Source organism: Coffea arabica, chromosome 1c (genome assembly GCF_036785885.1).
Source record: "Coffea arabica cultivar ET-39 chromosome 1c, Coffea Arabica ET-39 HiFi, whole genome shotgun sequence".
Classification (NCBI taxonomy): domain Eukaryota; kingdom Viridiplantae; phylum Streptophyta; class Magnoliopsida; order Gentianales; family Rubiaceae; genus Coffea; species Coffea arabica.
In genome coordinates this window covers 50,361,964-50,378,460 of record NC_092310.1, presented here as the reverse complement: position 1 = coordinate 50,378,460, position 16,497 = coordinate 50,361,964, and the positions used below count along the sequence as shown (strand labels likewise).

At 32.6% G+C, this 16,497-nt stretch overlaps 2 protein-coding genes across 2 annotated transcripts; one reads left to right on the top strand and one right to left on the bottom strand.

The window, feature by feature from the left end:
• The first annotated feature begins 4,889 nt into the window (after positions 1–4,889).
• Positions 4,890–7,524, top strand: LOC113726516 (limonoid 7-O-acetyltransferse-like). Its single transcript, XM_027250283.2, has 2 exons — positions 4,890–5,218; positions 6,072–7,524. Exon 2 carries the CDS (start codon positions 6,616–6,618, stop codon positions 7,441–7,443), a length of 828 nt encoding a protein of 275 aa, XP_027106084.2. The 5' UTR covers positions 4,890–5,218; positions 6,072–6,615; the 3' UTR covers positions 7,444–7,524.
• A 6,626-nt stretch (positions 7,525–14,150) lies between these two features.
• Positions 14,151–16,039, bottom strand: LOC113726509 (UDP-glycosyltransferase 74G1-like). The gene is made up of 2 exons (XM_072075708.1): positions 15,225–16,039; positions 14,151–15,061 (listed from the first exon to the last, which is right to left on the bottom strand). Exons 1-2 carry the CDS (start codon positions 15,864–15,866, stop codon positions 14,327–14,329), a joined length of 1,377 nt encoding a protein of 458 aa, XP_071931809.1. The 5' UTR covers positions 15,867–16,039; the 3' UTR covers positions 14,151–14,326.
• Between the last annotated feature and the right edge of the window lie 458 nt (positions 16,040–16,497).

The following is a 16,497-nucleotide window of genomic DNA, read 5'->3' as shown; positions in this document are numbered from 1 at the left end:
TTTCCAATGGTATGTACTTGATGTTGGAAGTATTTCAGTTTTGTTGTTCGAGCGGTATGATATATGTATCAAAAAAATCCAAAAAAAAAAAAAAAAAATCTAACTCTCATGCATCTTGAGACTCTCAAAGTTACGAGATTTTCATTAATGGTGGAATTTTAAAAAGCACACACGGGGGAGACAATATTGTGTGAAGGGGAAAAGTATGGTGATTTTTTAAAAAAAAAAATTTGTTTCTTGATTACCTCGATAGTTGGGAGCAGAATAAAAAAAGGGATCCAAGATTACTTTCAAGTTGTAAGTAGTGGTGAAAAGGAAAATCCTACAAACTTAAGTCAGCTAAAAGTTGGACTCGGATTAGCTATGTATATATGGACATTACAGCAACGTAATAATTTGGTATGTGTAACTACACATCAAGCTTTTTGGTGGAGATTATTAGGAAATTACTTATTTTGTTTAGGCAATTTTTATTTTGTGTGACAAGTAAATACTTTTCTAGTAATTTATACGTATTTGGAGTAGTTGCCAAGAAATTTTGTATTTATATACGTTTGGAAATCAGGTAAGTTATTTTTTATTATTATTGAAGTATTTGTCAAGTAATATATCCTATAAATTGAAGGGGACTGTCATATCATAAATTAAAGTACACAAAAAGGAGTCATGTGTTATAGATGAGAGTGAGAAAAAGGACTTTGGTATATGAGAAACATTACACAAGGGTTGGGTTTAGAAAATAAGGTATGCTATGGACTAATTTAAAACTTTATACGATGAAAAGTTTACTATTTTTGAATAACTTGGATTTTCAAAAATAAAATTTGAAACAAATAAATTTCATCTTAATTTCAATTATATCTACCAAAAAATAATCTTAAATCCAACCCAAAAATACCATAGTATTTTAAAATTATACAAAATTCGCATCTATGAGAATTTAGACATTGTGAACTTAAATTTTAATTTACGTTTTTGGGATTTAGAGATTGCAATTTAAAAAAAGAAGTTTGGAGTTTGAAAGAAATCAAGAGAATCAAAAATAGAAATGCAAACTTGATAAGAAAACAAAATGAGATAAAAGTGAGTGGTTGTGGCATTAAATAATTAGTCTTTAGAGTTAAAGAAAAATAATTTTTTTTTCAATTTAATGGACAAAAACAAAACTAAAAGATGGAAAAAATATCAATAAATTAAACCTAAAGAGGTTTGATTAAAAAGGGAGTGACAAAAGAAAAGAGGAGGGAGAGAGAGAGAGAGAGAGAGAGAGAGAGAGAGAGAGAGTTGAAAATTTAAAAAAAAGAGTCATAAGAAAATGAGATTTTGTAATAGTTACTACATTGATTTTTTATCATAAAAGTCTTGAGTTCGAACCTTGGTAGTTGCATTTTGCAAAACTTAAGAAAAAAAAGGGGGGGGGGGGATTTGAAAATCGATTTTGACCGATTTTTTTTAGATTTTTTAAAATTTGTTTAATTATGTACTAACTAATATGACAATTGTTTATGAGAATGATTTATACATTAAGCGAGTGCTTTTCTTTTTTATTTAATTACATACACCAAATTATAGATATTGTTTCTAAGAATGATTTTTAAGTTATGCTGAGGACAGTAATGCTGAAATGTTTATTTTTAAATTGATATGCTGAAATTTTAATGCTATAGGGTCAATAACTGAACCTACGCTAATAGCTCGGTAGTGTAAAGATCTATAGCGGTAACCTTCTTTGGACCCAAATCATCGTGGTATTGGACCACAATCTTCCTGCCACTGGGGGAAAGGGGGAAAAAAAGAAGCACAAATCGCAAAACACAATTTTCATAGGACGTAAGAAGTAATAATTTTGACCCAAAATTCTTTTCTTACACTGTTTGATTGAAACTATCATTAACACACAATGTGCTAAATAGTCTAGAAGACGTGATTAAAATGATTCGGTATTTCTAACTCTCCTCCCAAGTTCATAGACAGACCACGCCTGCCGTTTGAAGATTCAAAGTTGTGTACATAGTTCCTAATTTCTGCCGGCGCAGCCACAGATTATTACGTATACACAAAGGAATTACCAACAAATAGTGAAAATTGAGACCAAACTTTTGTAATTTGAAAACTCCGGGGACCAAAATGCATCATCGTTTATAAGGGACTCAAAAAGTATAAATTCCAAATGTTATGGACCCATTGTGATATATCACACATTTGCATGCGGTATCAATCATATACAAATACAACTAACATTTGAAGGGTAAGGTTTTGTCGGTTGCTTCTATGGCATCCTTGCATGGTGGGAAGCAATGATAGGAGCAGCGGGCAACACAGTTAGGTGGGCCAGATAATAGACAAAAATGAAATTTGCGACCGAAGACAGGCTAGAACCGGTAATGAACGAGGGAGCCGTAGTTTAATTTTGGCGCTTCCTTAAGATAAAGCCTGTTTTCGTGAAAGAATAAAGATGTCATTTTCGTGTCTTCAGTTCAAGCATCCGTGAGATTTTTTTACCTAATGCAACATCCCCAATTATTTTAAAATGGCATCTTTATCTCTTTTGGGAATTCGAAAGACATTTTAAAGTGATTTTTTTCTATTTTGTTTAAAGTAATTTATCCATTTTTTGTCATTTTATTTTTTAATTCTATTTATTGGTTCAAAAGCATTTTTCCTTTATTGCATTTATCCTTTTTAAGTCTTTTTCAATATAATTTACCCAACTTTTTCTTTTTTCTTTAAGAAAAATACTATTCATATAATTTGTAAATGTGATGGCTATCCCAACTATCGATGATTACGCAAAGGTATGTACATGAAAATTTTCAGTTGAGTAATTACATTAGTGAATTATTCTACCATATAAATAATCACAAATAACCAAGAAATCTTGACAATTCAAAGGTATGTACACTTCTTGCAAATCCCAAATGCATAGATGAAATTCACAATATGGAAGCATGTGATCTTATAATTTTACTGTTATGCCCATCATTCAAATCTCTCAAATTTGAGATGTTAATCGCGTGCATTTTTTTTTTTTTTTGGGTGTAGCTTAACCACTACTTCATCTTGTTTCTTGAGTTTCTCTATGGTTCTAAGATAATAATGGTTTTTTTTTGTTAAAACAAAAAAAAAAGAAAAAGGTTGGCTACATTACATTAAACAAAAGAAAAACATAATTAAAAGAAGGTAACTGCAATGAACAAAAAATTGCGTTTGAACAAAAAAAGAAAGGGAAAAATGTTAAATGATGAAAGTTGTATAAATTACTTTAAACAAAAAAAAATTAGCAAATGTGAAGATTGTGTAAAAATAGTTACACTATTATTAAGATGGAGCACTTAAAGAAACCTAGGTGACAATAAGTCATTGAGTGCTTGAAAAATCCCAAATCAAAATGATCCTCATATATACTTTAAACCCTTATCTAAATACATTAAATTGAACATGGGAGCATAACTTGACATCTAAGCATCGTTGCTTCCGAGTTAATAGTTAAAATGCCTTAAATTTAGTGTACTCATCAAGTTTCCGATTTATAATCCATCATATTCATTATAACTAGTGGAAAATATTAATAGTTAAAAAGACTCGAAATTTGATATTGCGCTTGTCAAATTTGTGATTTATAGTCGGTCATGTTCATTACAACTAATGGCAGACTTAGGACCTAATATAGTACAATCTAATTATTTTGTAGGGGAGATATTCACTATTTGAAACAATTGCATTATCACTAGGAGTGAGATTTGGAATTTGATTATAACTAGTGCTCATGCACATCCAATGTGGGTGCAATAGAAAAAATATAATATTTATGATCATATACTTTAAATATTTTTTTTATTATCAAAACAAATTTTAATCTTCTAAATATTTTTCAAAAATATTTTTAAAAATAATTTTATGTTAGTAATTATAATATTTATGGGTAGTTATGTTGAAAACATATATTTAAATAGTTAAAGTAAAACTAGTCATGGGTAGTTATCGATAGTTAAAGTAAAAGTAGTTTTTATCATGGCAAAAAGAAAAGTTCATTTTTTATAGGAAAAAAAGTTATATCCCATTCATAATTAAACAACTGATCAAATTCATACTCATTTTTGTCAATTTATATTTACTTTTGTTGCTAAAAAAGTAAAATTTGACATTTTTATATATAAAAATTAGTATATATGAGTCATGTGATAATTTTAGACTAAAAAATGGTTGAAACTCAGGTTGGGACCAAAAATTGTGAATTTAAATTTGTGAGATATATAAAATTAAACATTTTAAAAGTAAAATATGAAAAAATTCATTTAACAAAACGTACAAGATATTTTAAATGATTTTTCCTAAAAATATTTATTATTTAGTATACAAGAATTGAATTTTTTCCAATTATAAATATTTCTTGTAATAATAATTAACAAAAAGCCAATTTCATAACTATAACCCAGTTGGTACCAATATGGTATGTTAAGCTTGGGATTGTAATTCTGAAAACACGACTGGTATGTTAAGTACCGTGTCAGTAATAACAAAACTCAGGTTTTATAAATAGTCCGTTTTACACCCTAAATGTTGAGCACCTTGTTAAAAATAGTGCGTTTTACACCCTAATTCATTGAGACGGCGCCGCGCAGACTCTACTTGACTAAAACCCTACAATCTCTTGGTATTTATAGGGTCTTTTACTCTTATTGTTATTCCAGTATAGCATCTATAGTTTCACTAATTTATTTAACCACCCAACCCAATTTATATTAGTATTTGCTTTTAGCTCCTTCAGATGATAATAGGCTTTGCCGGTCACCTTCTCTCAACTGGGCCCCAAAAGCATGGATAGAGATGCTTGTGCTGACTGCCGAGCTGTACTTCTAACACTCTATGTGCCGACGGTGGGAAGTTCAACCTACTTTCCACCATAGAAACGACGAAGTTTTGTCCATATAGTCACCATTCATCAGTACCTCAACACTCCCATCATGAGGTGGTTCATTTCAATAATAGCATTTCCCACAAGAAGGGAGTCATTATTGGGATCAAAATGCCATCTCTTCTCGTTGCCCCGCCAATCGACAAGAAACAATATTGCTGATGGTTCTGCAGGAACTGCCAAACCAGCGCTGTTTGGCTGCAAATGTGCATCGAAAGGGTATTATAATGAACATTTCATGAACAGGCAGAGTAATGGCCATGTCTATACTTTTCCCAGTTCTGGCATTGCTGGCTCAAGAAGGTATGTATGTAAACTTTTTTCTTTCTTTCTTTCTTCATTACTCTTTAGAATACGTAGTATTGATTTTTTTTTTTTGGTTGTCCATGACCATTGGAGGGAAGTTTTTTCAGTTTCTTTTTGTTATAGACAAGGGGAAAGACAAATAGGGAAAACAAAAAAGAAAACAAAAATAACTAGAAAGGACAGAAGAAACTCCTTTGCTAAAACTAAATGAGTGTCAATTTTAGGCTGTGATTATAGAATATTTTTTGAAAGGGGTCGATGAGGAGAAGTTCTTGAATTAAAGGGTTTCAGCTTCGAGATACATGTAATTGTAGATAGGAAAATATACATTTTCTTTTTTGGTATGCTCAATAGTACATTTTGCACTAGAATTAGTAGAGAGGACCTTTCATCATTTCACGGTAATGACATAGCAAAAATTTCATGTTTTGAGTTTTGTTCTTGTTTATGATATTATGGAATAGTTCTAAAAGTCCCAAAATTTCATCACAATAACGTGAAGTTATTGAAACTCTAGCTAATTATATGTTTTTCTAGTCCAAAAGCAATAATTATTCGTGAATTTGATAATACTCTTATTCATATTGCTTTCTTTTTATTGTCATAGGCAGGAAAATTAGGACTTTCTCAATTTATAGGGGAGTAATTCATTTACTACAACGTACTAGTATAATTTGAAAATTATTACTCAAAAGCAGAATTGCTAATTAAACAGCCCCAGACGAGCTGATCTTAAATATGAAAAACAAACAATAAAGTTTATTTTTCCATTAAATTTAAAATTTTAATTTTATGATAATTTTATCCTCTTTTGTAATGGCTAAAAATTCTTCTAAACATGTCCCTGCAGCATTCATTTGAGTGTCAATCAGAAAACTGCATATATGGACATAGAACTTATCTCCAAGGAAGAAATCAAGCCAGCATCTCCAACTCCCCCTGAGTTGAGAACCTTTAGGTTTTCAATCTTGGATCAGCTTACTCGTGACTCTTATACAAATATATTGTTCTTTTTCTCCCCAAGAAAACAACAAGGCACTTATCTCAACGATGTTATTTCCCAAAGAAGTCGATGTCTAAAGGAATCACTATCAAAAACCTTAGTACCCTTCTATCCACTAGCAGGAAAAATCAAAGATAATTTGCATATTGAGTGTAATGATGATGGAGTTTACTACGTCGAAACTCAAACCAATATTGGACTGTTAGATTTTCTGAGGAAGCCTGAAATGAGTTCATGAATCAGCTATGTCCATTTCATCCAGATTCCACGGAATTATTGTCAAAAAGTTATCCTATCTTGGTTCAAAGTAAACATTTTTGACTGCGGTGGTATTGCCATTTGCTTGAGTGCTTCCCACAAGATTTTTGATGGTCTCTCAGTTTCTACATTTATGCAATCTTGGGCAGCTACAGCACGCGAATCAACGGTACAAATAAATCCCAGTTTTATTTCATCTTCCTTATTTCCTCCTATTTTGGATATGTACCAAGATTCACCTCCTGTGGTCTCCAAGCCACAAAAGAACGAGCCTAAATATGCTACAAGCAGATTTGTGTTCGATAGCTGGGCCTTGGCTGCTCTTAAATCCAAGGCAGCTACATCAACATCTTCCGCGAAACCCAGTTCAGCCAAGGCTGTTATGGGACTTCTATGGAAATCTGCCATAGCAGCTTGGAAAGTAAGGTCTGTTTTGTTTATCCCGGTGAATCTGAGGACAAAAATTTCGCCCCCTTTATCACCTCATTCACTAGGAAATATCGTCTGGTTGGCTCGTGCTAAATGTTGTGACAATCCTAAGCTAGAGCTGGAATTGCTGGTAAACAAGATCTCAAATTCCATTGGTACAATGAACGCTGATTTTGTTGAATCTTTAAATGGTGAGAATGGGATTCAGAAGCTGATAGGAGCCTTAAAAGATTTCCATGAAGTGTTCTATGACCCTAATAGTATGGCTGAATGTATGTATATCAGCAGCATCCGCAAGACTGGTTTTTATGAGGCTGATTTTGGATGGGGAAAGCCCATATGGACATGCATTGCGCGTGGAAACAGAGATTTACAGGGATTGGGAAATATTGCTCATCTGATCGAAACAAAATCTGGTGATGGGATTGAAGCATTGGTGACCATGAAAGAAGAGTACATGGCTACACTGGAGAAAAATCAGGAGCTTCTCCATTATGCTTCTTTAAATCCTAGCCCTCTTGATTCAAGCTAGCTTTTCAGCATATGTTTTGTCTGGCTAATGTTTCAAATCCTACAAAGCAATTGTGAAGGTTGGATTGTTATCAAAAAGAAAGTTGTAGGAACAGAAAACCATGAATTTGTGTATTATCCTCCATTGGTTTGTTGACTTGCGTTTGAAAAGACAAAAATAACACCGTTGTGTATAAACAAAGAAAAACTTTGGGGAAACTTAAGCCCTTAGCTCTGAATCATGTGCCATCACGACTTTGTATGGATAGCAAATTTTTCTAAAAAAAATTTTGGCTTGCATCATAAATACATTTTTCAATTCATCTTTTTATATTTTCAACCATCTTTTTATCTCACATACATCACATCATAAAAAATATTACAGTAATTATTTCAAATAATTATTTGAAATAATACTCTGTCTAGTATCCATACAATTGTTTGGATTATAAATTATTTGAAATATTGTTACTGTAGCACTTTTTGTGATGTGATGTATGTGAGATAAAAAGGTAATTGAGAAGATAAAAATGTGTATTGAAAATTGTAATGGAGATGTAAACAAATATATTTGAACAAATAATCTCCTGTAAAATAATCTGTAGTATCGTATTTATCTGATCTGACGGTTCATCTTTTAACTCTCATGTAAGTCCATTTAAACTTCTCCTCTCTTATAATTTGTTTAGTGCAGAAGTAAGATGCTTTATTGTCGTTGCAGAAAAAAAACAAAAGAAAACAAAAGAAAAAAAATCACTATTGTAATGTATCTCTTTCTTGATTGTCAGGACGGCCAGGGTCAAGCTTAGGCTCAGGTCAGGGAGGAGAAAATAAAGAATTTGATGGTATGAAAGCGACAAAAATGAACACAAGGGAACAAAAAAAAAAAAGTAGAATAATGAACTTTCACATTCATACACTGCCCTAATAAGCAATATTATTATAACGTAAATTTCAATATAAACCCTTCCAAGGCACGAAAGTCTTTTAACTGCACAAGGCACTAGGAACGCCAGCCTAATAGCATCGATTTTGCGGCTTATTTATCAGAATATATGTTAAAAAAAATAATCCGCCAATTGAAACTCTGACGGGGTGTTTCTCGGCCGGGGACAGGCGGTCAAAAAAAAAAGTGCTAGACGCTTGACGGAAATGATTATATCCGTCATTTTGCATTTGCTTCTTGATCTTTTTGTCTACCATGGATTGTTTCTCAGACTAAGAGTTTGACGTTATTGGTAGTATGATTTTGGCAAGTAAGTGATCAAACAGAGGGATTTTTGTTCCTCCTCTTAGATGAATGGTTCAATTTTCATCTTCCCCTTCCAGCTTCTTCCTTTCCAAATTTTGTATTCTCAAGATTGGAAACTAACCAAAAAAAAAAAAAGGAAAAGAAGGAAAGGAAGAATTGAGCGATCAAACCTTTTTCCTATGGTTTTAATATGTTCAGGTTTAGAAGAATGGTGATTAGTACACTAGTAGCTATTTCCATAGATTTTCTTGATGGCACTTCTCTGATGATGTGTATTAAGAGAAGGTTTAACCTTGTCCCACTTTAATCTCCATAGTGAACATCAAATAAGGGTATATCACCTGATGTGCATAATTTTGTCTATGCTCAGCCTGTGTGCTGCAAACTTGTCTAATAACTGTCCAACTTTGTGGTTTCTACTCTGCCATTGATTTGGGAACATAAAACCTCAGGACCATGAATTAAAAGGCATTTTTCTTCCCTTGTTTCTGGCTGGTGGTATGCTGTCTATTTTATGGTAAGTGAAATTCGACCCTTAAAAGCACAAAACACAGCTCATGAACTTCGGAAAACAGGAAGAAAATGGAAAAATACATTCTGAAACCAATCAAAATCCAAATTTGCATCAAGCTAATAATTTAAACATGTGGAATATCTCCAGGGAATTAAAATCAAGAAAATTAAACAGGAATACATGTGTGATTTATTGTCAAATTACCCCATAAACTGAAGGTGGGTTATTATGCTGAGTATTGATCCTCATTTCTATTACTGTGCCAACGAACACTCAGCTGGCAATAATGTTTTGAAAATCGGAGCACCTTGTTTTCTGACAAAAGAAAGAGAAAAGCGCAAATGCCAGCCTAGCAGTACACGTGACTTGAGCATGACATTAGGAAATGCCAGCCTAGCAGCACTAACCTGTTCAGAAAATTAATTAGTAAAGTATCAAGTCACCTAATCAGCAATACAATGTAAAAGGACTGACTGTACAGTGATGATCTTTCAGATTCATGCATCACCTAATAAGCAATATTAAAACGTAAATTCCAGTACAAACCTGTCCCAAGGTATGCAAATCTATTGACTGCGCAGGGCACTAGGAGGGGCAGCCAGCCAGTCCGATGGCATCAATTGACTGAGTTTTTAACTAATAGAGAGTGGCTCAAGTCATGTGGTTCCTGACCCCAAAAACAATAACAAATCTACCGTTGTACCTTTATTTCTTGCTATGGAGCACGTCCATGACCCCATGATCATGATTTTTCTGGCGCTGAAAGTGGGTAAATTTAACGCCACACGAGTCTGCGGTAGTTCCTCGAGATAATTTCAAAAACTTCTCTTGAAGTTTATCACTTAGCACTCTTAGATCATGTTTGTATTGTAACTTTTTGAAATTTTTGTAAAAAATATGCTGTAACAATTTAATATATATATATATATATATATAAGATAAAAAAGTGATTGGAAAATTTGTTCATGGAAAACGTAAAAATTTTTGGTAAAAAATTCCTTTTCAAACAAGGCCTTAAATTTTAAAAAAAATTTACTTGCCTCCCTTATTATAAGATTTTTGTAATATTTGTAACTCATTTCAAAATATAATATTAAAATTTTATTTTGAGAAATAGAATATAATCTCATTTGATTCGCCATTTTGTTGTCTTACTTTTAATACAAAAAAAAACGAGCTAATGTTTAAAGGTTTATTTGAGGTTTTTGCAAGTTACAAAAATATTTTCTTCACTATAAAGTGCTTTTAGTTAATTTGATGAGTATTATGAATGTTATAAAATTTTCAGAATTTTCTAATTTTCTTGTGTCAAAATAGATGGCTTAAAAACTAGAAAAATATAAAATGGTGAAAATTATGTATAAACTTGTTTGTGTTGTTTTCAAGTTAGTGCAAAAAGTTAATTTTATTATTGTAAAATACTTCAAGTTATGTTTATGAGTATTGTAAATTATTTATAATTTTAAATATTTAATATGTCTTGTCTAAACCAATGACATAAAAACTATTAAAGGGTCTCTCAACCCTGTGATCAACTTTTAAATTCCCATTAAAAAGTCAAATTAACCAAGTTTACAAAAATTAAAAGATAAAATTAGCGTGTTATGACAATTAAGAGAAGACAACAAAGGGCAAAATTCAAAACGAGATTGTATTCTCTCTTCTAAACTAATATTTTAATATTATAGTTTGAAATAGGTTTTAATTATTACAAAAATGAAAACTTAAAGTAGGGGTGAGAAGTGAAATTTTTAAAAATTTAATGATACCAAGTGATATTGTTAGAAACCTCAGGTGGGGTTTCTAAAATTACCCCTAGTTCTTTAATTTTGCAATGTGTATATAATTAAATCGGGTTCGTTGCATTTGTTCCCCTGAATTTGGGTTTTACTAATACTTTTATGCCTCATGAAAATTGAATTTGGTCAAAATAATAACATATTTTTTGTATGACCAAATTACTTCTACTAATTTTTGACTATACGAAATGCAGTTTCAAACTTAAAAAATTGTTATTTTTTCAACTATTGCTAAACCCATTTGAACATACTAAACTTTGTATTTGGCTAGAACATAGATTAAATGTAGAAGAAATTAAAGTTGAGTAGGAGGAAGGATTGGGTTAGGTGATACACAGGGAGGATATGTAAGTGAGACGTCCAGATTTCAAAATCTCTTACTTATACTGAAAAAAAAAGAGTTTAGCAACGAAAAAGTTAGAAAAATTGCATAGAAGTGCAAACAAGTAAAAGCGCTAATCTCAATACTCATCACAATGCTCATTATAATATATATATATATATATATATATATATATATATATATATATATATATATATATATATATATTATTAAATAAGGTGCAAATGTGGCACAAATGTACCAATTCGCACCACCTAAATTCATGAGAATCATGGGAGAATATTGAAGGGATCTTATAAGGTTTGTGAGACTATGAATGCTGGTTGTTTGACAATCTAGATGAAGCGAGTGGAAGAGATCAAAATTAATATAGTTGTTTTCGGAAAATTCTACGTTTGCCTTTACAACTTCTAGTCAATTCTTTTCCATTCTATCATTTGTTCTTATATATTTACTTTATATAACGTGACCTAAGTGCAGTACTTTTAATCCATTAAGACCTTGCATATTTTGGTATGAAAATGTGGCATCATCCATACAAGTATTATCTTGGGGCACTAATTTCATTTCGACAAGTTCTTGGATGGAAAGGTTGTTTCTAATATTTGATTGATCATAGAAGGGGTTGCGATGTAAGGTTGCAAACTAGTCGAGTCGAGTTGAGTTTTGGCCTAATCGAACTGAATCTTGACTTAATTTTATTAAACTCGAATTCGAGCTCAAGCTCGATGAGCTCGAAAAAAATAAAAAAATAATTATTTTATTTTAAAAAAATAAATAAAATAATATTTTTTTCTTAATAAATAATAAAATATTAAGAATATATATGTAATTTTACTATTAAAATAAAAAAATTAAAAATATATATACTTAAAATAAAAAAAATAAAAAATATGTATATATATACTTAAAATAAAAAATATGTATATATATACTTAAAATAAAAAAATAAAAAAAAAATATATATATATATACTAGAGCTCGCGAGCCTAACGAGTTTAATATTTTGAACTCGAGTTCGAGTTCGATTTCGATTCGAACCAACTCGAGCTCGAGTCGAGTTTGACTCGAGCGGTTCGCGAGCGGGTCGGTTCGTTTGCAACCCTAGTGTGATGTACATATGTAAAGCTCATTTGGACAATTTTTTTTTTTTGATACAAGGACAAAGTGTTACTAAGGATCAGATGAAGAAAAAGTGTAATGAAACTTAATAACTACTATACTTATGCATATTGAACAAAATCTTCTCCAAAGCTTGACCAAAAATTTGGTTAAAAAAATACAAATTCGCACAATTACTGATATAGATTCATAGGTAAATAAAAAACTAGAAAATTACAAACTAAATAGCAAATTAATTTTCATTGCTTTTGGTATATATTTAATTGCGGTTACATCTGTAAATCTACAGGCTAGTTTCAATTTACTCCTGGCCAAAGTTTTAGGTAGTTACTATTTGTCTTATTTCTAATAAAGATTCAATATATATATATATATATATATATGTCAACTTTTTTGTACAAAGATGCCCTTCTTGAAAATTTCTAAAGGTAGTTACTATCTTTTTTTATCTTATATCTAATGACCATATATATCCATTTCGTTTACTTAGTTTCTTGACTATAAAAATGTTTTTTAGACCATAACATTTAGTTGAAACCTTTAAAATTTTTTCATAAGGTGAGAATTATTAATGAAGTAAACTACAGGGAAAAAATTTTCAGTGTGTCTTGTACGTTAACTATATCTTATGATAATATGTTTTTGAGGTACATTTATGAGATGTAAACCAATACGAAATTTTACGTTTGAATATGTATTATGAAGTTGTAATATAGCTTTTACTGTTTTTAGTTTCAAGCCGGGCCCCTGCTGCTTGAGTGAGTACAGAAATTTTGAGAAGAAACGTAGGTGTTTGTATTCTGGATCGTTCCTAACTTAAATTACGTACGAGGAAATTTGCTTTTGAATCTTCTAAGTACCATTACCGTTCAAGCTAATTGCAACGTTTTAATCGGTTGAAGTATGACAAGGGCCTTTTCCTTTTGTAGTATTTTCTATTGGAAAGAAACCTATTATTCTTTCGTCCCACGAGAATATCTTCTTTCCCAAATTGCATGTGGCTTTTTTCTTCCCCGTACTCCCACATGGATTCAGCTCTCTCTTGGCCGTCGCCATTCCCAACTTGGACTGATAATTGAAATTGCCAGCAAACCTTGCTCGGTTTCAGTTCGCACGGTAGGATCAAGTGTGCGTGATTGGATAGGAAATTATTTGAAATATAATTTAAAATAATTATCCTAACACTTTTTGCGATGTGATATTTATGATATAAAAATGTGTGTTAAAAAATAAATTTGTGATACACCATTTGCAATGTAATATATATGAGATAAAAATGTGATTAAAAAGATAAAAAAAAAATGCGTTGAAAATATATTTAAAATATAAGTAGATAATTTTTTTTGGCAAATAACTCCCATCCAAACATGGACCTAGCTCCTCTCCGTTGGATTTTCTTTGTTCTCTATGGTGCACATTTGGATGCAACACGTGTATTCATTTATTAACTTTAATGCATGACATTTGTATTCATTTATTAACAAGGGTTAGAATTAATTAAACATAAAACAATCATGTCCATTTCTAATAAATGAAAACACATGCCATGCCATGCACTCATTCAAATGTGCATTGTCGAAAATGATGTAGAGAGAATCCACCTTAGAGGAGCCGAATTCATCCGAACACACCCGAGAGAGGGAAAGACAGAAGACTTCACCAGTAGAAAAGTTAAGCACAATTTTCTGGTTGAAGAAACTAAAAAAATATAGAAGTTGCCTCATTTACTTCATATATTTCAAAGAAACACGAATCATGACATTGAATTTGTCAGTACAAGAAAATTATTACAAATATAAAAGTACTAAATTATTTATTACGAGAGTACTTTTTGGAGGACAAGGTACGTTGCCCTTTTCAGTGTAGCACCTACGTCTACTTCTTGGCTTTCTGGCCTGCTAATCCAGCAACAAATTCATCAATGTTCTTATCAGAACTTCCACCGTCATCAATAGCTTCTTTAGCTAAAGCCTTCCATTCAATGGCATTCTCTTTAATCTGCTTTCCCTTTTCTCCCTCCATAATCTCGCTTATACAAGAAACTAACGTTTCCCTTCTCACAATTCCTCTGTCATCCGCATCAGCCTTTACACCTACCCCCCAAATGTCCACGAGAAACTTAGCATTGGTGGGCTGGTCTGTCCACTGTGGCGCTGCCACCACCGGCACCCCTAAACTCAACGCCTCCAGCACTGAATTGAACCCGCAATGAGTAACAAAACAAGCGACGGATTCATGTGCCAATACCTCAAGCTGTGGACTCCATGTCACCACCAAACCTTTCTCGGATGTCTCCTCAGCAAATTTGCTTGGAAGCTTTTCCTTCTCAAATGCTCTCACGACCCACAAGAATTTGAATCCGCTTTCCTTCAAAGCTGAAGCTATTTCCTCCATTTGTTCTACGTCAATTTCTGTCCAGCTACCAAATGCTACATAAACAACCGAGTCCTTAGGTTGACTATTTAGCCAGTTGATGCACAAGCTGGATTCCGGCTTGAAGAGATTTATTCCATAACCGATATCATCCTCAAGGCGTTTATCCAAGTAAATGGATGGAACTGTTGGACCGACTGTAATCACTCGCCAAAGTTTCGCCATCCAATTCAGCGCCTGTTTGATGATAACAACAAACAAAAAGAGATCAAAGTTGGTAGATTTTTTATACTGCATAGAATTTAGGATCTCTGTAAGTCATACTCTCTTGCTAAGAGAGAGGCTCAGTAAGTAGGAAAGGTGTATGCAGTATAGTTGTATAAGGGGAAGAAATGCTTACATCTTCCTCCAATTTGTGGAAATTGTTGAGGATGACCCAATCTGCTTGATCAATGTTGGAGAACTGATTGACAAGCAAGTGAAGAAAAGCAGGAGACGAATCGGGAAGGTAAACAAAGGATGGAGTTTCCTTTGGTTGGAGCAGTGGCAATCCAGGAAGGGAAATAGGTGAGTCTGAAAGAGGGACCGGCAGAAGTCCATGATAAACATTGTAGTAGATGCTGTTTACAGCACAAGTTTGAGTGAAAAAAGAAGCTGTAACAAGTCCAAACTGCTTAGCTACATCAAGAGCCCATGTCAAGAGTGAATCATAAATCACGGCCTGAACTGGTTCGCCCTTGTCTTCAAGCTTCCTGATAAGATCAGCCAACTTCTTTGAGCCGAAGGTGGCCAGTTTTTCAAGATAGGCCCCGGTGCTTTCAGCTGCCGCATAGCCACCTTCATCATGGCCATCTGAAATGGCCTCGAAGTTAATTGCGCTCTTGGGATCTGCGGGGATAGACTTGGAAATGAAGACGCTGTTGACAAAGGTGGTTTTGACACCTTTTGCCACCAAACGTTTACAGAATTGGAGCAAGGGGTTTATGTGGCCTTGGGCAGGATATGGCAGAACTAAAACATGAACTTTGGTGGAATTCATCATGAATTAATTCCTTTAAGTTTGCCCTTTTGTGTATGTTTCAGCTGTTTCCTGAACCTTGAGTACTCTCAAGTTTCTTCTTTTTCCTCGCGATAGCAACTCCAAGTCGATCTATAACTATGGTTGCATTTGTATGTTTGTAACTTGTACCCTGTATCTACCAACCAGACAAGAGAACAGCGTAAGTTATCCGTTGAATGCCAAGTGTGAATGAATGTGTTATTGGAGGAAGCAGTTTATTTTTTGAATTTTGGGGTTCAAGGAGTGAAAAATGTCTATTTGAGACTTGGTATTCAAATTCAAAGGTTAATAGTTCCTCACTATTTAGGGGCTAATTGGTAACAATGGTTTAATTATTTTCATTTGTTCTTTTTGTTTGGTTTTTAATTGGTGGGAAAGCTCAATTGAATCCTTTTATGAAAACTAGCTCTTTAAATAGTTGCTAATTATTTAGGGTTATTTTTGTACATTTAAAATTATTTCTTTTATAATTTTCTGGTCAAATGCAAATAGTTGTAGACTATTTGTGGGCTCCTTTTATCACATGGGCTGTTTTGGATTAATTAAGATAATGGAGTCAGTCTTATTAGTATAACTCATGTTAGACCCGTTAGTTAGTGAAGCTTCAAAATTA